Source organism: Castor canadensis, chromosome 13, assembly GCF_047511655.1.
Source record: "Castor canadensis chromosome 13, mCasCan1.hap1v2, whole genome shotgun sequence".
NCBI lineage: Eukaryota > Metazoa > Chordata > Mammalia > Rodentia > Castoridae > Castor > Castor canadensis.
Genome location: NC_133398.1, coordinates 3,473,267 through 3,500,996, shown reverse-complemented (window position 1 = coordinate 3,500,996; position 27,730 = coordinate 3,473,267). Strand labels below are relative to the sequence as shown.

General features: G+C 53.0%; 1 protein-coding gene across 3 annotated transcripts in view; it reads right to left on the bottom strand.

Moving 5' to 3' along the window:
• The window catches only part of Sardh (sarcosine dehydrogenase), a 56,208-nt gene that overhangs the window by 1,733 nt on the left and 26,745 nt on the right, over positions 1-27,730 (bottom strand). For all 3 annotated transcript variants that reach the window (XM_074052873.1, XM_074052872.1, XM_074052874.1), the window contains 7 exons: positions 24,746-24,884; positions 22,519-22,632; positions 18,224-18,371; positions 14,187-14,280; positions 4,283-4,445; positions 3,519-3,687; positions 1,529-1,664 (listed from right to left, as the gene is read on the bottom strand). In XM_074052873.1, the coding sequence (XP_073908974.1) occupies positions 1,529-1,664; positions 3,519-3,687; positions 4,283-4,445; positions 14,187-14,280; positions 18,224-18,371; positions 22,519-22,632; positions 24,746-24,884 (963 nt within the window). The remainder of the gene's footprint in view (positions 1-1,528; positions 1,665-3,518; positions 3,688-4,282; positions 4,446-14,186; positions 14,281-18,223; positions 18,372-22,518; positions 22,633-24,745; positions 24,885-27,730) is intronic.

Sequence of the window (27,730 nt, the reverse complement as noted above, 5' to 3'; positions counted from 1 at the left end):
CTGGCACAGCTGGTGTAGCGCTGGACTTCACAGGGGCTGCCCAGGCCACCCAGGGAGCCAGTCCTTCCTATATAGCAATTAACCCAGGGCCAGGTTCAGAGAGGCGTCTGGGGCTTAACTGGGACCTCTCATTCCTGGCAGCTCAGGGCTGGATAAAAAAGAGAAAACCAAACAAGGCTGTTTATGAGATGGGAGCTTTAGAGGGGCTGCGACTCTGAGCTGTGAGGTCCCTGCAGGACTGGGAGCTGGTTGTTGATGGCTGATGGCCTTCAACCATCTAAAGGCAGGCATTCCGGGAGTAGGTGACAGAGCTGGCAAAGTCCTGCTAATGAACACCCACGAGGCCTGAAACGGTGCCTTTCTGTTCTTGGGGCAGGACTGTTGATCTTACTGAGAAATTCGTGTTATCTCACTGGTATTCCGGGGATGGATTGATCTACAAAGCTCGCTCACTTTGTTCTTTGAAAGAAAAGATGCAAGTGTCTCCCCTCCACCCCATCCACCCTGGCACAGACCCAGGCTCCCATGTCCTGGTGTCAGAGAAGTTCCTGGGTCACCAGGCTTCACTGTCAACCGTGAAGCTGCATCACATGGCTGCTGATCAGGTTCCCACACAGATTGGCAGTCCATAAAAAACAGACCTGTGGGGAGGATGAGGCTCAGGGAAAAGTTCTTGTCCAAGGTTACAGACCAAGAAAAGGGCAGAGGCCAAAAGGCTGGTGATGTCAAGCCATGTCACCAGTGGCCAACCTTTTGGGAATCCTGCAGGACAGTGTGGCCTTGCCCAAGGCGGCATGAGCACTGGTGTGCCCCTGCTGGCTGACTGTCTCCAGCCTGGCTCCTCCTCCCTACCGTGGGCTGTGACTGGGTATTGAGACCTCATTCAGGCTTGGACAACCACAGACTGACCCTAGGGGATGCCTTGCATGCAAAGACATTGACCATGCCTGGAAAGATGGGAAGAAGAGTCAGGAGCAGCCCCTTCCCTCTTGGGAAGGCTTCCAGCACCTCCATCCCCGACCATCCAGGCTAACCTGGTACGCAGCCTGACCCAGTTCCCAGGGGCCACCTAGGTCTTATAGCTTTGTTTGTCCTGGTCTCCATAGCCTAGGGCTGGGCTTACTTGGTGGGCATGGGGTTGGCTGGGATCATGGAGTGTCTGGGATCAGGAGCACAGAGGAGGAGAAATGGGGTCTTGAAAAGAATCTGGGTTTTGGGTCACCTTGGGTTCCACCCCTTACATAGAGAGTAGGCAGTGGCTCAAGGTTATGGTCTCTGGTTTCAGGGGCCAGAGGGCATTAGCTCCTACCTCACACCTCCTTTTGATCAGAAAAGTCTAGAGTTGCCGCAGTCAGACTCTTTCAGACAGGAAAGAGAGAGTTCTGAGGACTGCTGGAGACACAGCCTTCCTCTTGCCTCCTCCTTCCTTTCTACACTCCCAGAATGCTCAGGTGGGGACAGAAGTGCTGGTGTGGAGCCTGGGAGGGGGCTGAGGCGCCCATTAGCAGTGACAAAGAACGGAGCTCACCTGTCCACCACTGGGATCACAGATGTAGCCATAGGCGATGGTCTTATCCAGGGTGAACCCAAAGCCGGCCCTCCGGACGTGGCCTACCACTTGACCATTCCTCCAGATGGCCTCCAGGCCAAACATGGGCACTTTCCTGAAAGAAGCCATAAAGACAGTTGGGAGGAGAACAGGAAGCTGGAGTGTGCATGGGCCCCAGAGGCCCCAGTGCCCAGCCCAGGATGCCAGGGGACAGGCTGCAGGTGAACGGATGAATGAACAGAAAACACCACATGTGAGGCCTGACTTTGGAGCTGATAGAAACCCTGTGTATTTGGGAAGGCCCAAGTTGAGCCCAGTCTCTATGTAACTTCCAGTGTGGTCTACACGTCACCCTATCAGGCTTGTTTTACTGTGCTGGGTCTTTTTCCACAGTATGGTGCATACTTTACTAAAAGGATTTTCCTTTATTCCCATGTACTTCTCACTGTACAATTTTCAAAAGTTCAAAATAGGAGACAAAAAAAATAAACTATTATCCAGAGATGCCAGCCCCGGGTGCCATCTGCAGACTATTCTTCTGGATGATTCCACAGCCACAGCTTTGCAAAGCTTATGTGGAGTGAGGAGGCCACGCACATTCGGACACTCCCTGGGTCTGTAGCCTGGGGCCACAGCATCCGGGTCCCACCAGCTAATGGGGGAGGATGAAGATGAAGGCGGTCTGGTGAATGTCCCCTTGTCTCCTTTGGTCACACACCAGCCCAGCAGAATGCGTGCTGTTCTTATTCTGCAAAGGAGGAAAAGGGCCTCCCAGAGGCTCCCAACCTACCCAGGCTCTAGCACAAAGCAACCAGGGCCGTTCTCTGTCCCAGGGATGAGAATTTCAGCACTGGGCAAGAAACCTGAATGGTTGAGCAGGTGTCATCCTGCTGCTCCCAGAGCCAGACATCACATTGCAAGTGCTTCATGGGGGTCAGAGGCTCTACCCAAACCCTGTCCTGCTTGTGAGGTCTGCTTGTGAGGTCTCCTGAGCAGCTGCCAGGGAGATGGACAAGCTGTCAGACAGAGATGCATCCGGACAAGAACCCAGGAGAAGCTACAGGATGGTGGCAAACCCCTGCTCTGCTCACTGACGCTTGTCACTCTTGACACTTCTTTGATGGCTCCAGAAATCTGGGCAAAGAAGCACCGTTTGTGGCTGGTTGTCAGCTACGTATTCACAAACCCAGACATCTGCCTTCCTGGAGACAGTTGGGTTCCCGTGGGCCCCATCAGCAGGCTAACACCACCCAGCTCTGTAATAACCTGGAAACCCATGTGAAACCCGGACTCCTGGAATCCAAACTTGCCCAAGAATCCAGAGAACTTGGGCCTGGATCCAAGTTAAGTGCTCAGAACCACCCCTTGGCAGGCAGAGCTGAGGATCAGGTCTCCCAGGCAGGATCTCTCCCTCCGCCTGTGCCATGTGACTGGTCAGGAGCCCTCCATCCCTGGTATCCCATGGTCCCCATTTGTAAGTGGAGACATGGCCCCAGTCTGGTCCCTCTCACCCCATCACTGAACCATGAAGAGGATTTAACTGGAACAGGTGGGGAAGTGGCAGCACAGTGACTGGAAGAAGGTCCAAGACAAGGTTCCCCCACTTCCCATACCCTGGGCCTGGCTCCACCCACCCAGAGGCTTGGCCCGGTAGCTCCTTCCTCATCTAAAATCTTCACGTGAGGGAAGTGGGCCTCCCAGTGTACCCGGACCCTGCTTACCCTCACCCACTCTCCCCACCCCACAGTCCTGTCCCTGCCTGGCCCTGGAGGTGTCTGAGTTTGTGGTGACTGGCCTGGTTTGTGTACCAGCTCTGCCTTCCCCAGTGCAGGACTCAGCCAGGTACGTGCTTCCTCGGCCTTAGTGTCCCCATCTGTGACAGCTATTGTGTGCATTCTGGGAGACAGGAGCTGTCAGCACCAGGGGTTTTGGACGGGGACATCAGGGCCCACCAGGATCAGGTGCTCACTCCTCCACGGTGAGGCACACAAGGCGCCGGCGGAGGCCTGCATCTCGCTGCTTCTCCAGAGCTTCACGGCCCAGAAAGGGCACGGTGGACTTCAGCTTGCAGGTGAAGGCCAAGCCTGCCTCCAGGGGACTGTCATCAGGTCGCAGGTCTGCGTGCCAGTGCCGGTAACCTGTGAGGGACAGGCCATGGGGTCAGTGCCCAGCTGTGGTGTGGGACAAGCCACATGGATGCTGCTTAAACCCACCTCCCTCTAGCACAGCCTCCAGCTGCCCACCAACTTCTTTTCCAGAAGGTTCCCTTGAGTGAGCTCCCAAGAGCTAAGCATTCCAGCCCTGCTCCACCATTCTGGTGGAACTGGGATGGACCTGGGAAGGGGGCTGGGGCAGCCCAAAGGGAGAGCCTTGTCATCCTTGTGGGTTGTGAGTGTGTCTACCCAGTGCCCCTTCTGTTCTGGCTCTTTACCTCTCAGGGAAGGGTTGAGGGTGAGGCTCAGAGGTAGAACACCCATGTAGCATAAACCAGACCACGGGCTCAAGCCCTAGCACCAGGGGGAAAATGCCCCAAGTCTCTCTCAAATCCTACCCTGGCCTTGCTCCCTCAGTACACTGGGCAGAGCTCCACCTGAGTCCAGGTGTGGGCAGGTGTGGTCATTGAACAGAGTTTAAGAAAATAATGCTGAGAGAAAGGAGACAGTGGTGTGAAAAGCAGGAAGCCTGCAATAACTTCTCTGCATCCCAGGTACCTGGACATGACCCTGTACTCACCTTTCTCGATGCTCAGTGAGTCAATGGCGCGGTACCCTGCGTTGACAAGGCCGTGCTTGGCACCTGCAGTCATCACAGCCCGGTACACAGGCACGCAGGATGCCCGGGGTATGTGCAACTCCCAGCCCAGCTCTCCCACAAAGGACAGCCTTATGGCCCGAACCTGGGAAGATGAAGCCAGGGCTTAGACAAGCTGGCTCAGATCACTAAGGTCTAGGGACAGGCCACCACTTACTAGGGTCTGCTTCTCCTGCTACTGTTCCTATCAGCCAGCCTAGCCAAATTGCAACCAAGAAATAGGGTCTTCCAAAGTGAGTTCACATGAGATGCTCTGGAAATCTTTAAGGCAAAGAAAGGGGTCCCCAGACTTCAGACCTTCTAAGTGACTGAGCTAGCACCATGCATGTCCTTCGGCAAGCCTCTTGACCTCCCTTTGGCCTCAATTTCCTTGTCCGTAAAGTGGGGTGAGGAGCCTTGGTTCTGTTGTTTTATGAAGCCCTAAGCCTAGTCCACGGGGAGTGGGTGGGAAGTCAGTGGCACAACTCATACTGGCACACTGAGTGGGGTCCAAGGAATTGAAAGGGGAGGCGACTGAGCACCAAGTCCTTCATTCGAGAAGTCGATTGCTCACTAGTGTGGTCAGCTTAGGCCAGGTGCTGGGGTCTGAAGACAGGTACAGCCACTGCCCCCAGGACTAAGGTCCAGAAGGATTGGCAAAAAGCACAACCAAGCTCTGAGTGGCAAAATGCTGGGAGGCAAGGACCTTGCCCAGGAGAGCCAGCCTGGGCTCAAAGGCTAAGCTTGCAGGTGGCCCTTCCCGGTCGAGGGCGGGGATGGTGCCAGGCAGAGCAGTAGAGGCTGGTGGTACAGGAGGCAGGAGACCGAAGCCCTAAGGCCTTGGTGTGAGTCATGACTATTTAGCACTTGCACAAGAGCTGGGTGCCAGGGACTGGGCCCAAACCCCATGGAAAGGAAAGTGCCACTCATTGCCTATCCCTGGGCAAAGCCTCTCATGTACATTTTCACCCTTCATAGCCCATGTGCTGGTGGGGACCACCATGAGTAGTGTCCAGGAGCTCATGCAGAGACAGAGGTACCAAGAGGTGCAGCCAGCCCCACTGGGTACAGCTAAGGTTCTGAGAGGGTATATCCCACACACCCACACACTATGGGAGCCACAGCAGCATCGGGGACTCCTTGTGCAGAAGGACATGACTTTTCCAGGAGTTTGGTTTTGGCACATGTGAAATTGTAACACACCTGGCAACTCGTGCCCACTTCCCAACCTTTAGGCAAGACCTTGACTCCACAGTTTCTCCATGGGTAAGGCCTGATCATCCAGCTCTGGACCAACACCCAGCTCACCAAAGGCACATGGAGGTCAGCACATCTTAGAAGGGCAGAGAAGCAAGGAGCTGGTCTGGTCCTGCTTGGACTGAAAGGCCAAAAAGCCTATGCAGGGCCCAACTGCTTGGCCAGCCAACCAACTCTAGCTCTTTATGAACTTAACACTTTAATCGCACTGCCACCGATGGATGGGATTCTTTTGAAACCACACAAATTTGCTCTGAGTTACCATTTTCCAGGACCTCTCAAAACACTCAAAACTGACACAGAAACTGTACTGTTGACATCTCCCTGCCTCCCTGGTACAGGATGTAGGCCCCTGACAAAGATGGCCTTGTCAACAGGGTTCTAATTTTAGACAGTCCACAGAGGACTTGGGGCTCAAAGCCAGTCTTATTTTGAAGCAGGAAAAAAATCATTTTGAAAGTGCACCTACTAACAGCCCCTCAGCTGTGGATCCCTGTTCACACACTCTTCACCCAGCCAAGTGGGCGAGTGGGGCAGAGTTCACAGGTGCCTGACCTCTCCCATTCCTTCCCAGCTCTCAGCAGCTCAGGGAGGTCCAAGGCAGCTGCACCTGGTCCCCATTGTACCCTGTGACCAGCTGGCCTATGGCAGGTGCTCGAGAAAAACTCCTAGACAAAGGAAGGTTATCACCCATGGTCCTCTGTCTCCCTGCAAAGTGAGGGAAAGGAGTGTGGGGATAGCCACATGTTCTCCTACTGGGAAGACCACTGTCCTCCAGACAGTTTGCATTTTTCTCCCCTGAAACAGTGGATCAAATGAGGGCCTCATTTCTTCCAAGTGGGGTTGCATAAGGACGGAGAAGGCAGCGAATGAAGACATCCAGAACTCAGACTTGGGTGGGAGCACATCTCCCAGCCTCCCACTCACTGGCCTCACTCGGCCTTGGGGAGGTGGCCTGACTTCTCAAGACAATAGGTTGAGGACAGGCTCACATGCAGCAGGCTACAGAAAGCACTCTGCCTGGCACATAGTTACCTGCAGGAAATATTGGCTCAGGTGGGCTTTAAAAGGCCCAAAAGAAAGTGGAGCCCCTTACAAGATGGAGACCCTGGCAGTGGAGTCAAAATGGTGGAAGATCAGCAGGAAGACCCTTCAGCCAGATCTTGTTTAAACCCTTTCCTTGCCCTAAAGAAAAAGTGAATTCAGCAGTTTTAGGATATAAAGCCAACACACAAAAATCAGATGGGTTTCTACACACTAGCAATGAACAATCCAAAGAAGGGAATTAAAACAATTCTATTTACAACAGCACCAAGATGAATAAAATATCTAGGAATATAGCTAATCAAGAAGTTGATTAAGAAATTAGACACAGTGAATTCAAAGACATTCCACGCTCATAGGTTGGAAGATCTAGTACTCTAAGATGTCCACATTGCCCAAGGTGACCTATAGGGTGAATGCAACCCCTATCAACGTCTCAATGGTATTTATTTTGCAGAAATAGAAGAAATCACCCTAAAATTCATATGGACTCTCAAAGGACCCCAATAGTCAAATCAGTTTTGAAAAAGAACTTAGTTGGAGGATTCAACTCTTCCTGATTTCAAACCATATTATGACTCAGCTTCAGTAATCAAGACAGTGTGGTGCTGTCATAAAGGCAGACAACTACACAAATGGGATAGAATAGAGTCCAGAAATAAACCCTCATCTTCAACAACGGTGCCAAGACCATCTCCACACAACCTTGGCCCCAGCTCCAAGGCTGAGCTGGTGCCCAGGGCAGGGGAGACTGAGCCACTCCTGGGGGATGCCCCAAACACGTGTAGCATCAGAGCCAGCCAGTGTGTGTAAACATGGCGTGGGGACTCCACCTGCACCGCCCTTTTAGATCACATTAGCTCATGGCAGTCTCACACATTTCCAACACACCATTCTCTACTTCAGTCATCCCTTAAATAAATGAGGATCCCAGGGGCCCAGAAGGGAGGAGGGCAGAGTCTAGAACATGTGTAGCTTTCTGCAGAGCCTGGGGTCCCAAGCCCATGGAGAGGGAAGCAAATTGCCAACAGGAGGGAGGAGTTTTGGTTTTAAGCACTCTGGAGACTCCTGAGGCATTTTTTTTTTTTGTAGTACTGGGGTTTGAACTCAGGGCCTACACCCTGAGCCACTCCACCAGGAATGTACTCTTTTTGATAGAGTCTTGTGAACTATTTGCCTGGGCTGGCTTTGAACTGCAATCCTCCTGATCTCTGCCTCTTGAGTAGCTAGGATTATAGGCGTGAGCCACCGGCACCTGGCCCAAGGCACTCTTGATTCTAAAAACATCACTATTGGGGGAGTACCCAAGTGCCCCCAATTGTCTGGTTTGAAGGTTAGTAGAGAGGGAAGTAAGCATGGTAGTGATTCTAGTGATGGTGACATGGGTGTGGTGGTAATACGGTACCGGTAAAGATGATGGTGGTGATGGTGGTGGTTATGATGCTTGTGGTGGTGACAGTGATGGTCAGTGATGGCAGTGGTGATAGTGATGGTGATTGTGGGGATAGTTCATTTTCTAAGAATAAATAAAACGTGTGCTGTTCAAATCACACTTCACACACTTGACCCTGCTTGAGGATCTGAAGTCTCTCCAGGACTTGTTGACTTCAGGGTCCATCCCCTACCCTCAAGCAAGCTGGATCTGTCAATGATCCTCAGAGGAAAGAGGCAACTGATAAAGCCCCAAATCACCACCCAGGTTGTCTGTCTGCACCCACAGCCAGCAAACGGGCTGCAGGAACTTGGAGAAAAAGGATGCACAGCACACAGATGAGTCCCCACCCTCAGCACACACAGAGGGTTATGTGGGATGACCCCAAACAACCTCATTCCAGCAGGTCTTGATCTTACACTTTCATGGCAGGCAGACTTCAGACTGCCCCAGGCTGCGCCCACTGTGTCTCTCTCGGCTATATCTTGGAACTGGCTTGTGACATCCTGGGGCTATCTAAGGCCTCCCTCAGCAAATTTGTGCAGGTCTGGCAAAGTGAGTTTTTAGGCAGCAGCTACAACCCAATTGGCAGGTGTGTGCCCTATAAATGCCTCAGATTCTCTGGCTGGCAGGTCATGGTTTATCTAATGTGTACGGGTGCAAGGATGCTCCATCCTGAACTAATCGAGTCCTAATGGTGCCACGCTAGGACTTCTCACCATCAGGAAAAGAAAACAAATTTCCTTTAGATTTGAAATTAATTTTCAGAAGAAAATTGCTTTATGACCATGCCTCATGATGGCTTCCCGCCTACCGGCTGCTTTGCTGAAAGGGGCTGTCCTCAGTGAGGGGGTGGTGAGGCTGTCCTCAGCTGGTGAGGAGAGGGGGTTTGTCCTCAGTCGAGGTGCTGGGAACACCGTGTCTGGTCCAGTACTAGCTGAGCTGAGCTCCAGGAGACACGCCGGGAAAGCACTTCTCCACTGGGAATCTCTCTGGCCTTGAGACAAATATTTGGGGAGCAAGGACAGCTGGTCTGCTGGCTGCTGGGTGGACAATAACTTCTCCCAGCCTCCCTTCTTCCTCTAAGAATGCAAGGATAGTGGATGCCTGGCACAACCCAAGCACATCAGAGAAATCCTACTGCAAAACGGCAATGAGGCTCAGTGGGCATCACTGAACAAGTCCTGTCACGAGTGGGGGTTGGTGGCTATGGCCCACTGGCCTGAGTCTGCAGTCCTTGGCTCTCAACCTCATCGTTCCTCACGTCTCTGCTCAACCAGGAGACTGTGCTGACTACGCAGGCGCACACGTTCCTCTCCCACAGCTGTCTGGCTGGAAGCCAATTGAGCTCCTATAAATAGTTGGCCTGGCTCCATGCTCTGGTCCCTGAGCCCCTGCTCATTGACCAACAGTTCGTCAACACATTTTAAAGCCAGCATAAGATATTATTTAGAGGAATATGAAATTCCCCCTGGGTTCTGAAAGGATTCCGTGTCTGGACATAGTGTGGATGGCCCAGAAAAGATTTTAGACCTCGTCTAGACTTTGTGCAACAGATGGGGACACAGAGGCCGGGAAGGCATCCCACAGAATCAGATGCCAGGCAGAACTGGAAGTCAGGCATCTGGCTCCCACTTCTCTGAGTCTGGGGTACTGCAGAGGCTTTGGTCTCCATGAACGTCTGTGACTGTGCTCTGTGGGCCACAGAGCCAGGGCAGTGGCCAGCCCAGTTCTGTAGCCTGAAGTCCTGCCGACAGCTGAATGGTCACCCTTCCTGCTAGCCAGAGAATAGGAGGCCTCTATATTCCAGACGCAGACCCCCTGGGGCATGTATGTGGTCTGGGTTACTTTGAGGGACAGCCTTTAGGTCCATTAAAATCACAAAATGTACATCAAGGGACTAAATCTTGTTCTATTTCACCCATATCTCCCTCAGGTCCTCTCAGGAAAAAGGCAGCGGTCACTGGGGATAGGATTCCCTGGCCGGGCACCATCTTACAAGACTCCAGCTGCAGCCCAAACTGGACTCCCCCAGGCCTCATGCCTCAAGAGCTGGGCTCACTGGCCACCAGGCAAGTCCTGTCCTCAGGAGTCTGCCTATGGGTAGCTGTGACCTCCAAGGGCACAGGGAGAACCAGAAGAAAAGGGACAAGAAGCTGGTGTGGCTGCATTTTGGGCCAGACCTTGAGATTTCCACAACACAAGGGGCCTCATACTGCTCTGGTCACATGCTCTGACAGGAGCAAGACCCAGGTACTGCCTGTTAGCAGGGGTGTGACAATAGGGTGAGCTTCTGGCCAAGCTGGGGAGACAACAGTGTCTCCTGCCACCCGACAGCATCTGTTCCTCTCACGCTGTGCAGAAGGCAGGAGACCTTGCAGTGGGCCCTGGACGACAGGGTGGCATGCTGGGAGGGATAACAGGATGGGGCAGGGTCCAGGATAGCTGCTTTAGTGCCCTGGTTCACCACTGCCGACAGGCAGTCCTCAGGCCGGTACCTACCTCCCCATGGCATGGCCTCCATATTGAGGGGCTGAAGACACTAGTGCCCACTCTGTCCTTCTATAGGACCCAATTCTCCCTCCTGTGAGGGTCTCCTGTGGACTCTCATTCCGTGTCAGCTCCTCTCCAATGGTGGCCCCTCCCTGATGCCCGGGGCTGTGTCTGCAGGTCCCTCTGGCCCCATCTGACAGGAGGAGAGTTCCTGGAGGGCAGGGGCTGTACTTGCTACCTGGGCTCCGGGTCTGGCTGGCATCAGTGCAAGCTGCTCCTGACCAATGTATCTGAAATTCATTGAGAGAGGTAGAGGAGGAAGGAAGCTGCTATTGGGAACTGATCCTTAGGTTCAGAGTGAAACACCATCGCTAAGGGCGTAGCTCAGTAGAGCACTTGCCTAGCACGTGCAAGGCCCTGGGTTTGACCCTGGCACCAGAAGAAAACAATGAAATGCCAGAACTCACTGAAAGTCTACAGTGGTGCCACATGCACAGATGGAACCAGGAGGTATAACTACCATGGGCCCCACCCCAATCCAGCTCCACTTGGATCCTAATAGTTTGGCCTTGATCATATAGACAGGCTCGATAGCCTCATTGTCACTAGGCAGGTGAAATGGGGCTCAGAATCCCCCCCAGGTCTGGATGTGCCCCCATAGATCCAGGCACCTCTTGGGATTTTGCCTTACCTGGGGTTGTGAGTTCCCCACTCATCCATAGCCCCCACAGGAGACTGGTCTGGCAACCCCCGCCCCCAGATCCAATAGGGGCTCTGGCTTAGAGAGTGCTGTCTTCTCCCCACGCTAGAGCTAAGATAGCCTGAGCATGGGAAGGGGTTCAGCCCAGAATTCACCACCAAATGAGTAGGCAGCACCTCTGACTCAGTGGGCCCAGTTCTAGGCTCCTGTCAGTCCTGTCTCAAGTCAACGATCTGAGCATCAGAAGAAGATGGTGTGCGAGGACATTCCTCACTGGGCCATTTCCAAACAGAAGGAACTAACTCAACACAGTAAGGCACGCGTACTGCTTACACATTGGAAGGGACACACAAGTCTTTAGCGGGCTCTCAGAGCATGTTGAAAGGAACAAGAAAACAGTGACTAGAGAACAAAGTGACACACTGACCATACACAAAGGATCCCAACTCGGTTAAAAACAGACAGACATAGATGACGGAGGTGTACTTAGAAGAAACACACCAACATCTGACAAGCTTTCTCTGGGACTGGGATGAGAGGGGTTTTCACAAACTTGTTCATATTTTATAAACATTCCCAAGACTATGGTGACAAACGCTATGTCTTTGTCAGATGTGGCAGGCGAGCCTTATGCCATGTGTCTCCAGATCTGCATAAAGACCTATAATCCCATTCCAGGGCTGAGAGAAGGAAGGCCCGGTGAGGTCCAGGTCATACCCAAGTGGTTTTGCAGAAGTGAAGTCTGCCCCAGGTCTTGCACGGCCCCTGCCACACAGTGATGGTTGGGAACAGTGATCAGTATTATTTGAATATTTTACACCATCGTTAGCTAGCAGCAGAGAGGACAGTGAGGAGAGGCAACTGCTGTGGGTGTCCTCCGACACCCACCTCCGGCTAGGCCCTCCTGTGACCCTGGGCAGTATGGGTTCTGTGTCAGCTCAGCCCAGGCCTTGGCCTGGATCCTGGGCCCCAGGTGAAGGCAGTCAGTCAGTCCAGCCAGGCTGGAGAGGCAGCCAGGGCCAGGACAGGGCCCTCGTGGGAGGGAAGGCAGCTGGAGCTGCATGTCCCAAGTGACCTTTTTGGAGCAGCCCTGCTGGTGGGAGGAGGGGCACTGGGTTTTGGATGGGAGAGGACATGTTCCCACCTGGTCTCCTCCTTCCCCAACTCCCCAAACATCTGAACCACACACAGGCTGAGACTACGCCAAGCCTCAGCACAAGGAGAGAGACACACTGCTCTCTGTACATCTGAACCCAGCCCCAGACAAAGCTGGATACCAGATGGTGAATCCATGTCACAAATGTCACCCAAGCTACAGTCCAGAGGTCAGGGTGCTACCTAGTTTAGGGTAGAGCTGTGCTACTCTCCCAGAGTACCCGCCCTCTCTGGTCCCAGCAAGCAGCTTTGCACTAAGGAGGCAGGAAGCAAGCTAGACAGAGACACCCTGGCGTCCTGACCCCCAGAGCAGCCTCTGGAGAGGGGAGGTGGGACTGGAGCCCACAAAGTTCCTTTATCTCTTTTTCTCTCTGGCAGTCTCCTCCCCAGCAGTCATCGCCACGTTGTTTATTTGCTAACAGGACCCAGCTTCGCCCCTGGAGGCCTCAGGCCACTCTGCAGGCCAGGATCTCACTCCCCACCAACATTCCTGAGTATTTCCCCCCTAAAACCCAGGCCGGCCACCCTGTCCTCTCCCTAAGGCCACACCAGTGTTATTGACACAGATTTGTGTGTTTGGGTCTCATTAACTGGGTGGCCAGGGCAGCCCGTCCAAGCCTCTCAGAGCTCATCAAGGCCGTATTCCCACTTCCTAAGCTCTGGAAGGCTCTGCACGCCTGGGATCCCTTCCGGCAGCATGGCTCACACACCGCCCGATCAGCAGGAAATCATACAGCCAAGCCCTCAGCGGGTGAGTCTGCCCCGGGGCAGACTCAAGAACAAGACTGCACACGTTTTGGATTATCACAAATGGGGTGCTGCTGGTGTCTCTGGGACAGAGGCCAGGGAGGCTGCCAAACCCCCCGCAGTGACCAGGATGGCCCTCAGCACAGAGTATCCGTTCTGAAATGTCGAGAGTGCTGAGGCTGGGAGGCTTGCAATGGAACCCTCCCCACTGTGGCCAGGACATCGTGGTGACACTTGCATGTGTGTGTGAGATACAGAAAACAGTGGCCAGTGCATGGGGAGGGAGCCCTGTCAGCCTCTCACCTCAGCCTGAAAGTCAAAGTGGAAATCACAATTCCTATTTTTCAGCAAGGAGAACAAGGTCCAGAGAGGGTTCTGGCCCAGAGCCTGACCCAGGGTCCCTGAAGGTGCCCCCTGAGGTCTACTGGAGCCCCAGCGGTGACCCTGGCCACCATCTCAGAAGAGTTGAGCTTCAGCTATCGTGTCTTGGCCTTCTGGGAGCTGGTGGGTACAGTTCTCTGAAGGTCAGGCCCTGCTCTGGCCTGAGCAGCTCCTCCCTCCTCCCATGGGTAATGGGGGAGGGATGCTGAGGAGGAAGAGCTGCCTCCCCAGAGGACATGGGAATCTGTACAGCAGATGTTCCTAGGCCCTGTCATTTCCAGGGAGGCAAAGGAAGTAACAGTCACCTGACAGGAGAGCAAACCTATGTCTTTGAGGAGGGCACACAAGGTAGCTGTGTAGACAGTGAGGTCCCCTGGAAGGAGTTCCAGCAAGTGCCAGGCACCAGATGGAAGACAAGCAATGCCGAGACTTTGATCCCCTTCCAATAACCAAGCTTCCAACAGCTTGTAGGTGAGCTGTGGTCCTCATGGTCACTGACTCACAGTTGGGAACTGAGGCCCAGGGAGGTAGAGGGACTGGCCTAAGGCGCCAGGCTCCCAGGTCCCAGCCCTGGTTTGTTCCCTTGCCACAAGCTGCTGCCACCCACACCCTGGTAGCCACTAGCCACTGGTACCTACCAGGTGCCCAGCGACTCTCACCAGCTGGTGGGTGGAGAAGGGGAAGGCCTCGTCGCTCAGGTCAGAGTCCACCACCTCCTGGAGAATGGCCCGGCTGCAAGGACAGTGGGGATCAGTATGAGCCAGAGGGGCTTTCTGAGCACTTGTGGGGCCAGGAGGGCAGTGGGGTGGCAGCGAACAGGACAGTGTCTACCCTCATATGGCAGACAACAGTAAACATGGTCTTCACACAAACACACCATGATGGGTACACACCACAAATACCACCAGGTGAGAAGGCCACCTTCCTAATGCCAGGGACTGGTGGAACCCAGGAGAGCAGACTGGGGCAAGCTCTGTCTCAGGAGGGTAAACTGAAAAAAGTAACAAAAGTAAGGTGGCTTGCCCAAGCAGCAGCTGGGTGCCCAGGTCCCAGCCCCAGTGGGAGCACTCCCCTGATGTGGCCCTCCTCTGCACCCCCACATTCTCCAATCAGGCACCTCCCCATGCTGAGGAGGTACACAGCTCGCTCAGCCACCCCATCCTTGTGATAGACTGTCACCTCCCCGAGAGCGGGGCCATGCCCAGGCTGGAATATCTCTGGAGCTCTGGGCGCATCCTGTCCTGAACAGCTGGTGCATATTGTCACATGTGTCTGCTTCTCTGAGCTCCACTCTGTGCTCCTGGCACTCCTGCTACTGATAACCCAAGACCTCGCTGGGACCACACCCCAGCCTCTCCTGGGAACCCTTCTGTGCCTTCCCACGGTCTCACCAGGCTCCCTGTCCTCACTTAGTCTTTCATCACCCTTCAGCTCTTGGCTTAACTGTCATCTCCAGATAGCACTCCAGACTCACTGAGTTTGGGTCAGGTGTCCCTTACTCAGGGTCTGACTGTCTCCTACCAGGAGTCTCTCCCACTGCGCCCCACTAATCCTGGCCACTTTGTGCCAACAGGGTCCTGCATCCCGACAGAGAGGGCAGTTGGTGAATAGGACAGATTGAGAACAAGGGGCTTGATATAGCAGGGCACGTTCCTCCTTGACAGGAGAGGGCCCCTCCACCTCCGCCCATCAGGGAATCCAGCGGGTGCTGGGGCTGTCAGGTGGCTGCTCTCAGAAACACTGCCGACCCTAATCCTCTCTCCCAGTGCCGGGAGCTGCCACCCACGCCCGCCTGAGGTGCTCAGCCATGGTGAAGTCTCAGCCAAGATCCTTATGTAACCCTGGTCCCCACGTGGTACTGCCCGGAGAGCATCTTGACTCCAGCTGCCTCTCTGCAGCCCTGAGGGAGCCACACAGGAGGGAGGCAGGGGCTGCTCCTGGGTGTTTCCCACAGGGATGGAGGCTGGAGCTGCCCTCTTCAGTGGGAGTGGTGGTGAGGGACTTTAGCTCAGGCTGTGGTCTCAACGATGCCAGGCACTCCCAGCCACAGGGTCCATGTCCATGGAGGAGAGGAGACTGGAGAACATGGGCTTCCCAAAAGTCTCAGCCCCTCATGTACCTCCAACCCCACCAGCCTCACCCCTATCTGCTAAAAGGGGACAGAGATGTCCCTCCCAGAGCCACTGTGAGAAAGCAGCATGAAAGAGTGGGCTGAGCACCTGATGTGCACCATTGCAACAGTGTCCTTCCATTTCTGCACTGTACAGCACGGTCCCCACCAGCCAGGCGAGGCTGTTTGAACAAAACTCATTAGAATTAAAAATCCAGTGCAGTAGCCACATTTCAAGGGCTGAAAGTCACATACAGCTTAGCAGCTGTCCTCCTGGCCAGCTCAGGGATGACTTTTTCAGAAAGTTCTGCCGGGCAGCTGTTCACATGGCACCTCCCCTGGCCCAGGTGCTGTGCTAAGTGCTTCCCGCATGACTCTGCCGGCTTAGCCCATCTGTGGAGGTGACATTGTTCTCGTGGTAAACTTGACATGCTGGAGGAGAACATTAGGAGAGTACCAGGAAGTGAAGCTCTTCCCGAAGTCCGCAGGGCATATGAGGCTGGCCGGCCCCCAGACCTCTCCTCGATCTACCTGGCACCATCCCTCCCTTCTTGCGCACCTGCCTCCCCAACTCTAAAAATAGCCCCATTCCTGTTCAAGGTCGCCATGGCCATGAAGCAGAGGCTCCTCCAGCTCAACAGGTGGACCCCACTCTTTATCCTGACATGTGGTACTATGGAAGACACTCCCACAGTACCGCCATTGTGACCAGTGCTGGCTGTGCGTGCTGTCTGAGCAATCTCCCTAAGTCCACATCCCTGCCCCTCTCATCACCAGAGTCATCTCTGGTCCTTGTCGCATGAAAATGTGCTGGCCACATCTCCCTCTTCTCCTCCCTCCTGCCTCTCCAGCTGTCCCTCAGAGCCATGCTCACCAAGACCACAGGAAGCACCACACTACCAGACTCACGGGAGCCACAAGGGTTCAGCTCATCCCTCAACTTGGGAATCCCGCTTCACCTGGCCTGAGGCCCTCAAGCACCTGCTGGCCTCCTGCCCTGGCCCAGCATCAGCGACAGCACGAAAGCTCCAGTTAGATTGTGTTCCTTTTCTGCAGGAGCAGCCTCTGGGCCCACAGGATGTCTCCCTACTGCTCCTCAAGCACACTTCCTACTGCCCTGCTCCATCCTGGCCCTATGTGTTTCCTCATACACACCAGGCACTTGTCTGCCATAGGCCCTTTGCACCAGCTGTCTCCTCTGTCAGGAACACTGACCCTCCAGAGAGCTCCAAGGTTGAATTTCTCATTTCCTCCCGCTTGCCCAAATGGCTCAACAGACGTTGGTTTTCATGGGCAGCCCCAGTCAAACACGTGGCAGAAGCCCAACCATGTTAAAGTTCTTGACTGACTCAGTCTACTCGTTAGCTCACCTAGGGTCAATCTCCCGCTCGGTGTGGGGGAGGGGGCAAGACCAGGACTTTGGCTAAAGTCACCAGGGAAAACAGATCCAGCAGGGTCTACAGGGTAGAAGGGATGTTATATGTCACAGCTGTGCTTGTCAGAGTGATTGTGTCAGGGACCTCTAGCTGGAGACACAGCTTCTCCCCGTCACACTCACCTCAGCCCCCCTTTCTGACAGTTTCATAAGTGCAGTGGCTCTTTATCCCTGGCCTCCTAGAAGTGGCACTTCTCTCCTGTTCCACCCAGCCTAAGGCCCAGGACTGGGCAGGAAGCCCTGGGTCATCTCCCACTCGGATGTGCTGTCCAGTCCCTGGGAAGGCTGGGCCAGGAGTGTCTTCTCCTGAGGGTTTCTAACTGGTTCACCAGGCAGTGCTGAGGGTGTGGGTGCCAGAGAGCTCAAGGGGCCACATTCCCTTCAGTGCTGGCACCTACAAGCTGCGTGGCCCTGGACAAAGGTCTGCCTTTCTGTGCCTCAGCTTCCTCATCAATTAAAAAAAAAAAAAAGAACAATGGTTAAAATTGTTCTCGAAGGCCAGGATCAGGATTGGGGACAAACTCCAGGCTCTCAGCTGGCACTATGAGCAGCACACTGCGCGGTCCCTTCCCCTGTCCTTCTCCATTGTCCTCGTTCTCATCCCTTCCCCCAAAGACTCTCAGTAGCACCATAGGTCTTCACCAGGTCCTGATTCCTCACTCATGCGGTTTAGAGAATGACTGAACAGGTGAATGCCCATCCCAGCCCTTGTCACCGGTGGATAGAGAGCAACAGGTGGCCTCTCAGAGCAGGATACAAGCAGGTGGACCCCTAGCCTGGCTCTGCCCACTTAAGGATGGCGGCCTGTTATTCCCAGATTGGATCAGTGATCCGGAGACCCTCAAGGAGCATCACACAAAGGTGCTGAATCCCTGTCAACATCACGCTGCTCCTCTGTCGCAGGCTTACCTGAGTCAGGTGCTTTGAAGACTGTTTATCCCACATGGATCTCTGGGTTTATCAGAGTGGCTTACTCTTCAGGATGGCCCTTTCTGGACCAGTAAGTGGTTGTCTCCATTGGCCCAGTTGAAGGGCCGGGAGCTTAGGTGTGTCCAGGTGTGCCTGTGTGTTCAGGTGTGCCCATGTACATCCAGGTATGCCTAGGGGCTTGCATCCCTCTGTTCTCTCACCTGGCTGGGCCCTGGATGCTGATCATGCCCAGCTCCTCAGAGCTGTCCACGAGCTGACACCGGAATTTCTGGTCCTGTAGCACTGTGGTGATGTGGGACCAGTTGTGCTGGGCCACAGCCCCGCCCACGGCCAGGTAGTAGCCATCCCCTAGAAAAGGAGCACCCAGACTTAGAACAGAACCTAGGGGACAGGGGACATGTGGGGCCTCCCAAGTGGGAAAACAATGTCCTTTCTTTGAGAATGAATGGCAGGGGACCCAGTTCTTGTCTAGAAGGATGCAACTTGGTTCCTTCAATGGAGCTGCGTATCCCCAAGGACAGTACCTAAGGCATGTGTCTACTTCTCTGAGGCACATGACCCAGAAAGGGTTAGGACCTCAGTGCCATTAGGTGGGGGAGATTCTGTCCCACTGCAGGTGCCAGTGCTGGGTGGCCCTGGGCACAGCTCTTTCTGTCTCTGAGCCTCGAGGTCCTCACTGGCTCCAGTTTCACCCCTTGCTTCCACATCCTGGGGTTTGCTGGGCCCGGGTTCCAGGCTTGAGGCTTCACAGGCAACAACCTCTGACTCCACCCCAGATGCTAACTTCTCACCTCGCCCGCACAGGTTTTAGAAAAGACTGAGGTTCAGAGTGGTAACGGGCAGAATTCTGGCTCTGTCTTCATGGCCATGGGGCATCCACTGAGCCACACTGCCACCCAGAGACCAGGAGAGCAGCCCATCCTGAGAAGCTGCTGCCCTGGGGCTCTGAGCACACACCGTCCCATCTGTGATTTGGGATTGACAGAATTATCATAGGCAAGGACACTGTGACCTAGGACAGCCAAGTTGTGTCTGAATCACCCCCCAAATGCAAGGTATGGGGAGGTGTGGATAGGAGCCTTCCATCACATCCTCCATCCTGCCTAGCTCCTCCTCCTCACTGATTTCCACAGAGCAGGGTGGGGCCTGGGCAAGTGTCTGAGCCTCTGTGCCCCAGTCTCTCCAACTGTACACCCCTCGCAGGGCTTGGGGAGGAGGTGAGAACCATGGCGGGCTCTGGGAGTCAGCTCTCGGAGGGGTTAAGAGATGGGAGTGGTGATGTCTGCACTCCACCCCTTCTCCCTTCCTGGGATCCTGGCCTGCACAAACTTCACCTCTCGGTCCTAGGTGCCCCTTACTCTAGAAGGAAGAAGGCGGGGACCCTGGCACCAAAGTAGGCCCAGTCCAGCCCAGCCCAGCCCAACCCAGGTTGGAGCTCGCAGGCAGCTAGCAGGATGAGGTCCAACCCAGAGAGGTGGGAGAATCCTGTCCAGCACCCTCAGGGCCTGGCCCTACCCTATACCACCGTGAGCCTGGGGGGCGGCCATCTGCCAGAGCTAAAACACAGGCAGCCAGCTTTCCCTCGTGGCAAGGGAGGAGCAGATGGAAGCAGAGACTGGGACCTTACTCCTGTCTGGGCTCTGATGGAGGTTCTGGGGCTGGGGGCAACCCAGTTATCCTGCCTGCAAGCTTCAAGCTGGGGGTGCCCTGCTCCTTCCCCCACTCGAGGATCAGCCTCACTGTGCAAGGAGCAGAAAGAGTATGTGAGGTCATGGACCTCAACATCCTCCTCGCCCTCCTCTCAACAGCCTTGGGACATTCCCGACCTTGTCACACTATGTAATGCATCCTTCTCTGCTCCCCACATCCTGCCTGCTCCTGATCCCTAGGCTAGAGTTACTGGAGGACCCTGGAACTCTGAGGAGTGTCCTTAACCCCAGGCCAGGTGGACAGCTTTGCCCACACCCCACCCACGTGCATGCAGGTGCACACTGTGATCTGCAGGCCCTGGCTCCTGGGCAGCCCCACCAGTCTGGGGCCAGCCCAAAGCCTCTTCCAGGAGGACATGGAGAGCTCCCGAGGCTGCCTGGTGTCCAGAGAGACAACAGCATGGACCTGTCTCCCTTGGGCAGTCATCCTGGATCAGCTGCTCTGAAAACAAAGTGCAGGGGCCTGAGGCTAGTGGTCAGTGCAGACCTGGTCCTGCTGCAAGGCAGACAGGGCAGAGAGCAGTTGGGGCAGAGCCTCCCTCCCGGAGCTTGTCTCCATTGTCACCAGGCGTGGGGTGAGAGCTGTGGGCTGTGCATCTGATTTTGCACTTCTCAGTATTGTCAGCGTGTTTCCTATGAGCAAGTACGCCTTTTGTAATATTTGAAAAAAATGAATAAAGATCACTTAAAATTACTCCTAAGATTGACAACTGCTTGGTACACAACCTTGATCACATGTAAATCACCACATTCTCTTGACTTGCTGGGGCTCCAAGGTCACGTGTATAATTAACGAACGCATTAAATATATGCATACTTAATGTCATGCATATTCATCAAGGAATGAAAATGAAAAAAGTCCATGAGCCAGTGTTCCTCTGTTCAGAGTGTCCCCAGGATCCACAGCCCTGGGGGACAGGACTTGTGCTATTCCCATCACACCCACCAGGTGCAGCTCAGCCCTCCCCAAGCCCTCAGCCTCAGGAATCCTTCAGAATTATTTGGAAGGCTCCTCACTGCGCACCCACAAGGATGGGGAGAAGCTCAGTTTAGGGAGGTAGCAAGTCTCATTCCCCAGATGAGGCTTAAGGAGGTTGCTCCTCCCTGCTCTCACCCTATTCCCTGTGGCAGCTCAGGGAGGTCAATCCTCTCACCCCCATTCTCAGGTAGGGAAGGCTGAGGCTCACAGAGGCAATGCCCAGAGTCAGGCATTGGCAGAGCCTGGGTCAGGATTTCAGGGACCTGCACCCTCATTTGGGTCCCTCTGTCTGTCCCCCAGCTAGACTGGCTCTCTGAGTCTGGGCTGAAGGCCACAGCTCCTCCAGTTCTGCAAACACCTCTTTGCCTGTCCCTGCCACCCTCTGCTCACTGCCTGTCCCTACCACCTTCTGAGCACTGATTCTCACCTCCACGCCCTTCTAGCTGATAGCTCCCACTCATCCTTCAAAGTTCAGGCCAGATATTGCCTCCTCCAGGAAGCCTTCCTCCCCAGACTGGCCATTTCCCCTGGCCTCCCATAGCACCTTTCTTTATCCCAGCCCCTAGCTCTTTCTTCATGCACCCCTCTTTCTCTTCCTGTACCTGTCTGTCCACATGGTTCAGGGTGGGTCCTGAGGCCCCAGACCCCTTCATCTACTCCTTCCCTGCTGCCCTAGCTCTGCAAACTATCACTGCAGGAAAGAATGAACTGGTGGGGCCACTTTGTCCCCCAGCGCAGTCCCTACTGTCCCCCTCCACCCGCTTTTGCTTTTCTTTTTAATGCATCTAACATCTTGTACATTCCACATATTTTTTTTTCAATTCTCTTTCCTTCCACCCCAAATATAAACTACACAGGCCTGAGCCTTCTCTGGTTCATAAGAACTGTGGCTGAACGCATGCATGGAGAAGCTGATTTATTACAGAGTTCCTCCCTTCCCGGGTGCCCAGGCCAGGGTTCAGCCCCAGGAAGCCCTAGTTGAGCCCCTCTGAGGACCAGCAGAATGGGAAAAAGTCAGGAGGTGGCCAGCTTTCCTGACAGGCCCAGAGCTTCTGGCTGACCACTACTGTCTTGGATGGTAACCCAGAGATCAGCACAGTTTATGCCTCTCTTCATGAAGACCAGCCTCCCAGAGTTGTCAATGCCCTTCTGAGAGAAAGGACATGCCCACTCTGCTCCCTCTCTTCTTCTGGTGGATATGTGCCACAGGCCATGGAGTTCCTGTGAGAACTGAGGGATAGGATTGGGGGTGGAGGTGACAGAAGTAGTCGTAGCTCATTGTAACAGCCAGGGCTGTGCAAACTGAACTAAAATACTGAGCATCATTGGGGAGGGAATGGGGCATACAAGCAGAAGTGGGGCATGCAGAGACCATTCAGGTATTAGCCTGGGCACCAAGCTGGGCATCCATGGACCTGTCCAGTCCCGAGACTGGAAGTTGCACAGAAGTCAAGAAAACAGGCCCAGCACAGATGTCAGGGTCAGGAAAGGGCTGACCTCCTGGGCTTGCACTGTCCTAGGCAACTGAGCTAAGTGAACCCATGCTGAGGCAGCTCTGAAGTGCCAGTGTGGACAGGTTCAAAGACATAATCACGGAGTGCTCAGAGGGCCGGCATCACTGCCTGAACAAAGCCTGCACTTAGCCTCATCAGAAACCTCTAATCTCCAGGCCCTGACCACAGCAGGCATGACGGGTAATTACAGAGCTACCCTCGGCAGCCCAGCCCTGTCCATTCTGTAACCAATGACCACAGGTCCCCAGAGCAGGCTTCAGCTGTGGCAACGCTGCTCCCACAGCATCTCTTACCTTCAAAGGCGGGGGCCAGGGGGCAGGACTGGGATCCAAGGGCCAGGCGGCTGACAGTCAGGTCACTCTCGGTGCCCCCCCGATGGTTCAGCATGCAGGTGTATACCGTTGAGCCTGCGATGGGAGAGAAACCAGATGTGTTCTGGCCTCAGAGCCTGCCAGCCTTGAAGCAGGTTACTATTCAGAATGTGGACAACCCCTTGGCAGGTCACCCATGGGTGACCCGTCCAGTTCAGCAATTCCATTTCAACTGAGTGACCCGGAGAGAACCCTCAATGGTCAGGTCATCATCCATTGGTGCCATCCTGGGGTACAGAGTCTTCTTTCTTCCTGAAATGCCTTGACCTGGCTCCTCCCATTCTCACCTGCTGACAAGTTTCTGGCCATGGGATTCTGATCTTGGCACTGTGTATGGTACAGCAGAAGTCCCATCAGTGTCGGTGGAGTAAGTAGCCATGAACAAATGGATGGATGAGCAGGGAGGTGGATGGACAATGGATGGATGAACAGATGGATGAGGTTAGGGTTAGGGCTAGGGTTAGGAGGTAGGTGGATGAAGGATAGAGAATGGATGGATGAATGTATGGGTGAGTGAGGACGGAGGTGTGTGTGTGATGGATGGATGAATGAATGGATGGGTGAGGAGGGAAGTGGGTAGGCGATGGATAGGTGAATGGATGGATGAGGAGGGAGGTAGGTGTGTGTGATGGATGGATGAATGAATGTATGCATGAAGAGGGAGGTGTGTGTGTGATGGATGGATGAATGAATGGATGGTAAGGAGGGAGGTGTGTGTGTGATGGATGGATGAATGAATGGATGGGTGAGGAGGGAAGTGGGTAGGTGATGGATGGGTGAATGGATGGATGAGGAGGGAGGTAGGTGGGTGATGGATGGATGAATGGATGGATCAGGAGGGAGGTGGGTGGACAATGAATGGATGAATGAATGGTTGGGTGATGAGGGATGTGGATGGACAGACAAATGTCTGGGTGGTAGACAGATGGATGGGGGAGTGGGTGAGTGGAAAGGGAAGAGGTGAGAGGCAGCAGACAGATGGAAGGAGATACATGGAAAAGCAGATGGTGAGAGAAGGGTGAGTGGGAGGGTGGGTTAATGGAGGATCACGGGGGTGAAGAGGAGATGCATGTGGGAGTGGGTAAGTGGGACACTGGTTGGTTGTCTGGCTAGATGGTGTTATGGGTTGAATTTTGTTCTTCAAATAGACATATTGAAGTCCTAAGCCCCAGAATCTATGGATGTGGCCTTATTTGGAAATATTAACCGATGTAAGGTGAGGTCATTAGGGTGTGTCCATTATGACTGCCATCCTTATAAGAAGAGGAGAACAGGGAGAACAGGCTGTGTGGCATCAGAGGCAGAGACGGAGGCAAGAAGCTGCAAGCCAAGCAAGGCCACGGTTCCCAGCCACCCTGAGCCGGGAGAGGCCAGAATGGATTCCGTCTGGCCTGGTGCAGCACACTGTGGCCAGCACCCTCATTTCCACCTCTGGCCTCCATGAGACAAAACATCTCTGCTGTTTTAAGCCACCCAGTTTGTGCAGCAATGTTATGGCAGCTACAGGAAAGGAATGAAGATGAGGACAGGTGGGTTTGGGGTAGGTGGATGGGTGAGTAAGGCAATGGGTGGGAGGGTGATAAGAAAAGTGATGAATATCCTATCTATTGCATGGATAGACTACTAAAAGTTACTCTTAGTTATCCAAAATTCAGACTCAACTGAGTATCCTAGATTGTTTTATTCTGGCAACCCCACGTAATGAAAGCACCCCAGGAGGCCCTGAGCACCCCAGAGATACTACTGAGGGCCCAATGCCATGCCTCCCTCCCAGGACAAAGAAGGAAAGAAGCCAGAAAGGTGAAAGGCAGGTGGAGGGAGGAGAGGAGGAGGAGGAAGCTCCTAGGGCCAGACTGGCAATGTGGGGAGGGTTGACAGTACCCCCAGGCTACTACTCCCCAGGCCCAGGGGAAGGCAATGGGCTTCCATTGTCTGCCACCCCATCTCCATGCTCAGGGCTGTGTCCATAGGGACCTATCTGAAGTGTGAGAGAGGCTGGAGGTGTGGCTCAGTGGTAGAGCATCTGCTTTACTAGCATGAAGCCCAAAGTTCAAGCCCCAGTCCCACCAAAAAAACCCAAAAAGCCCAAAACAAAAAACTCCAGCATGAAGCATGAGAGGAATATGGTCCATCCAGCCCAGCCCCATACCTGGGGGTCGGCTAACATTGGCGGAGAAAAGCCAGTCAGCAGCCTTCCTAGCGTCCAACCCCAGCAGGTAGAACTTCCCGAAGTAGGACATGTTGAACACCGCGGCAGCTCCTCTGCAGGTCAGACACTCCTTCTGGATCTAGAAAGTCCGGGGGAGGGTTGAGTGAGGGGGGACCTTGAGGTGTGCTGCCCCCAGAACATGGGGGCTGGGCTCTTTCCAATACACATGCTTGGAGCCCCCTCCAGCTCAGAAACACATTCTTCTCCAGTTCAGCATGTGCCCAGAAAATTCAAAAACGCTGAAATCACATCAGGGAGGTTCTTTGACCACAGCAAAGTTAAATCAGTGCTGACTGGAGGCTTACAGCCATATGCACCTGTGTTGTAAAAGAAAATCACTCAACCAACAGCCCGACCTCCTCCCACTGGGAGAAACCAGAAAAGGAGCAAACTAAACCTAAAGCAGACAAGGACAGATTTGTGTAAAGCTAAATGAAATAAAAACAGGCAGGTCAGCAGAACCAAAAGTTGATCCTTGAAAAGATTCACAAGACCGACAAACCTTTAGCTAGATGGACAAAGAGAGGACTTGAAGTTCTACAGTCATGAGTGAAAGAGAGGGTTCCACTGCCCGCTTTCCAGAGAAGCCAGAGAGATTGTAAGGAAAGACTGTGAGCAGCTGCACACCCACAAATGAGATGTGTAATGGACAAATTCCCAGAAAGACACAGCTTTCTGCAACTGTGAAGAATGGGAAATAGTAATGGAGCTACAACAAAAAGACAGTGAACTAGTCCTTTAAAAACTTCCCCAAGAGGGAATGGCCAGGCCCAGAGACCTCCACTGGTGAATTTTACCAAATGTTCAGAGAAGTGACACCAAGTCACAAACTCCAAAAAATATCACAGTAAGAAATTTCATTCTGATGTTGATGTTGAAACTAAAGCCGTAAGAAAACTAGAGACCGATGTGAATATGGGTCAACCAAACCCCCCATGAAGAGTGGGCTCTCCACCAGGATCAGCTGGACTACCCCAGAAATGTGCAGTTGGTTTAACATCCCCAAATTGATTATTTTCAGAAAATAAAGGACAGAAACCATCCAACAGATGCAGAAAAAGTACTTGACACAATCTACCTGTTCATCATCACAACCTAAGAACAGAAGGTCACTTCATCAACCTGGCAAAAAGCATCTGCAAAAGTCACATGGTCGACATCATACTTCACAAAGAAACACGGAAGGTTCCCCTAAGGTCAGGTGTCCACACTCACCACTTTTTAATATATATTTTTGGCATTACTGGGGTTTGAACCCAGGGCTTTGAGCTTGCCAGGCCTCCAGTCTTGCCCTCAACACTTCTATTCGGCATTGTTACGGATACCCAACTACAGCAGTTAAGCAAGAGGAAAAGATTTTAAAAGCATTCAGACTGGGAAGAAGAGCTAAAAATACCCAAATTTGCAGATACAGTGATCTTGTATATAGAAAATGCTAAGAACCCACTAAAAGCTATTAGAAGTAACCACTCAACAAGGTTGCAGGATCCAAGGTCAGCACACAAAAGACAGACCACAAAGCCAGCACTGAGCAACTTGAAAAGGAAAAAAACTCCATTTATAGTGACATAAAAATGATAAACCTGCTGAGGAATAAACTTAACAAAAAAAAATGACAAATTTGTATTAGAAAAACTAGAAAATGTTTTTGAGAGAAAGGAAAGATCTAAATAAATGGAAAGACACCCCATGCTCCTGAAATGGAAAATTTGCTGTTATTAAGATGACAACACACCCCAAAATGATCACAGATTCAACACAATTCCCATTAAAGTCTTTGCTGCCTTCTTTGCAGAAATTGACAAGTGGATCCAAAAAGTTACACGGAATTGCAAGAGACCGGAATGTGCAAAACAGTCTTGAAGAAGAACAAAGCTGGAGGCCTTGGATTTCTTGATTTCAAAACCTAGTGCAAAGCCACAGTAGACAGACCAGTGTTGGACAGACCTAGGGTCAGTGGATTAGAACTGAGAGTCTGGAAGTAAACCCCCAGGCTTATGGTGAATTGGTTTTTAACAAGGGTGCCAAGACAATTCCCTGAGGTGGAGTCTTCAATAAATGATGCTGGAAAAACAAGACAGCCACATGCAAAAGAATGAAGTTGTCCAGCAAGGGAGCTCATGCCTGCAATCCTGGATTCTTGGGAGGATGTAGTCTGAGGCCAGTGGGGGGTGGAGGGATAGTTATCAAGACCCCATCTCAACCAATTAGAAAAGCTGGCTGGATCACCATGATCCGGTAGGAAGATCACGGTCCAAGCTGGCCTGGGCACAAACTTGAGACCCTGGGCAAATAACTGAAGCAAAAAGGGCTGGGGGCGTGGCTCAAGGGGCAGAGCACCTGCCTAGCAAGTGCAAGGCCCTGAGTTCAAACCCCAGCACCACAAAAAAAAAAAAAAAAAGTTGGACCCCTTCCTCCACCATGCACAAAATTTGACTAAAAATGAACGGTAGACATAAAAGCTAAAATTATAAAACCCTTAGAAGAAAATGATCGAGTCAATGTTTGTGGCCTTGGGTTAGTTCCTTACACAATGCACAGAAAACACAAGCAACAAAAGGGGGACAAGAGGTGAACTGGACACAGCACCAACATTTCTAAAAAAAATTTGTAAAAACATTTCAGAGTTTGTGCTGCAAACAATACCAACAAGACAGTGAAAAGAAAGCACAGGATGGGAGGGAATATTGCATATTATAATCTGATAAAGGACTTATATCCACAATATACATTTTTAAACCTAAACTTCAGCCCAGCATGGTGGGACACACCTGTAATCCCATCACTCACGAGGTGAAGGCAGAAGGATGGTGAGTTCATGGCCAGCCTGGGCTACATAGTAAAACCCTGCCTCAAAAAAAGAAAAACACTTAACTTCAATAATAAAAAGGCAACCCAATTAAAACTGAGCAAAGGATCTAAATA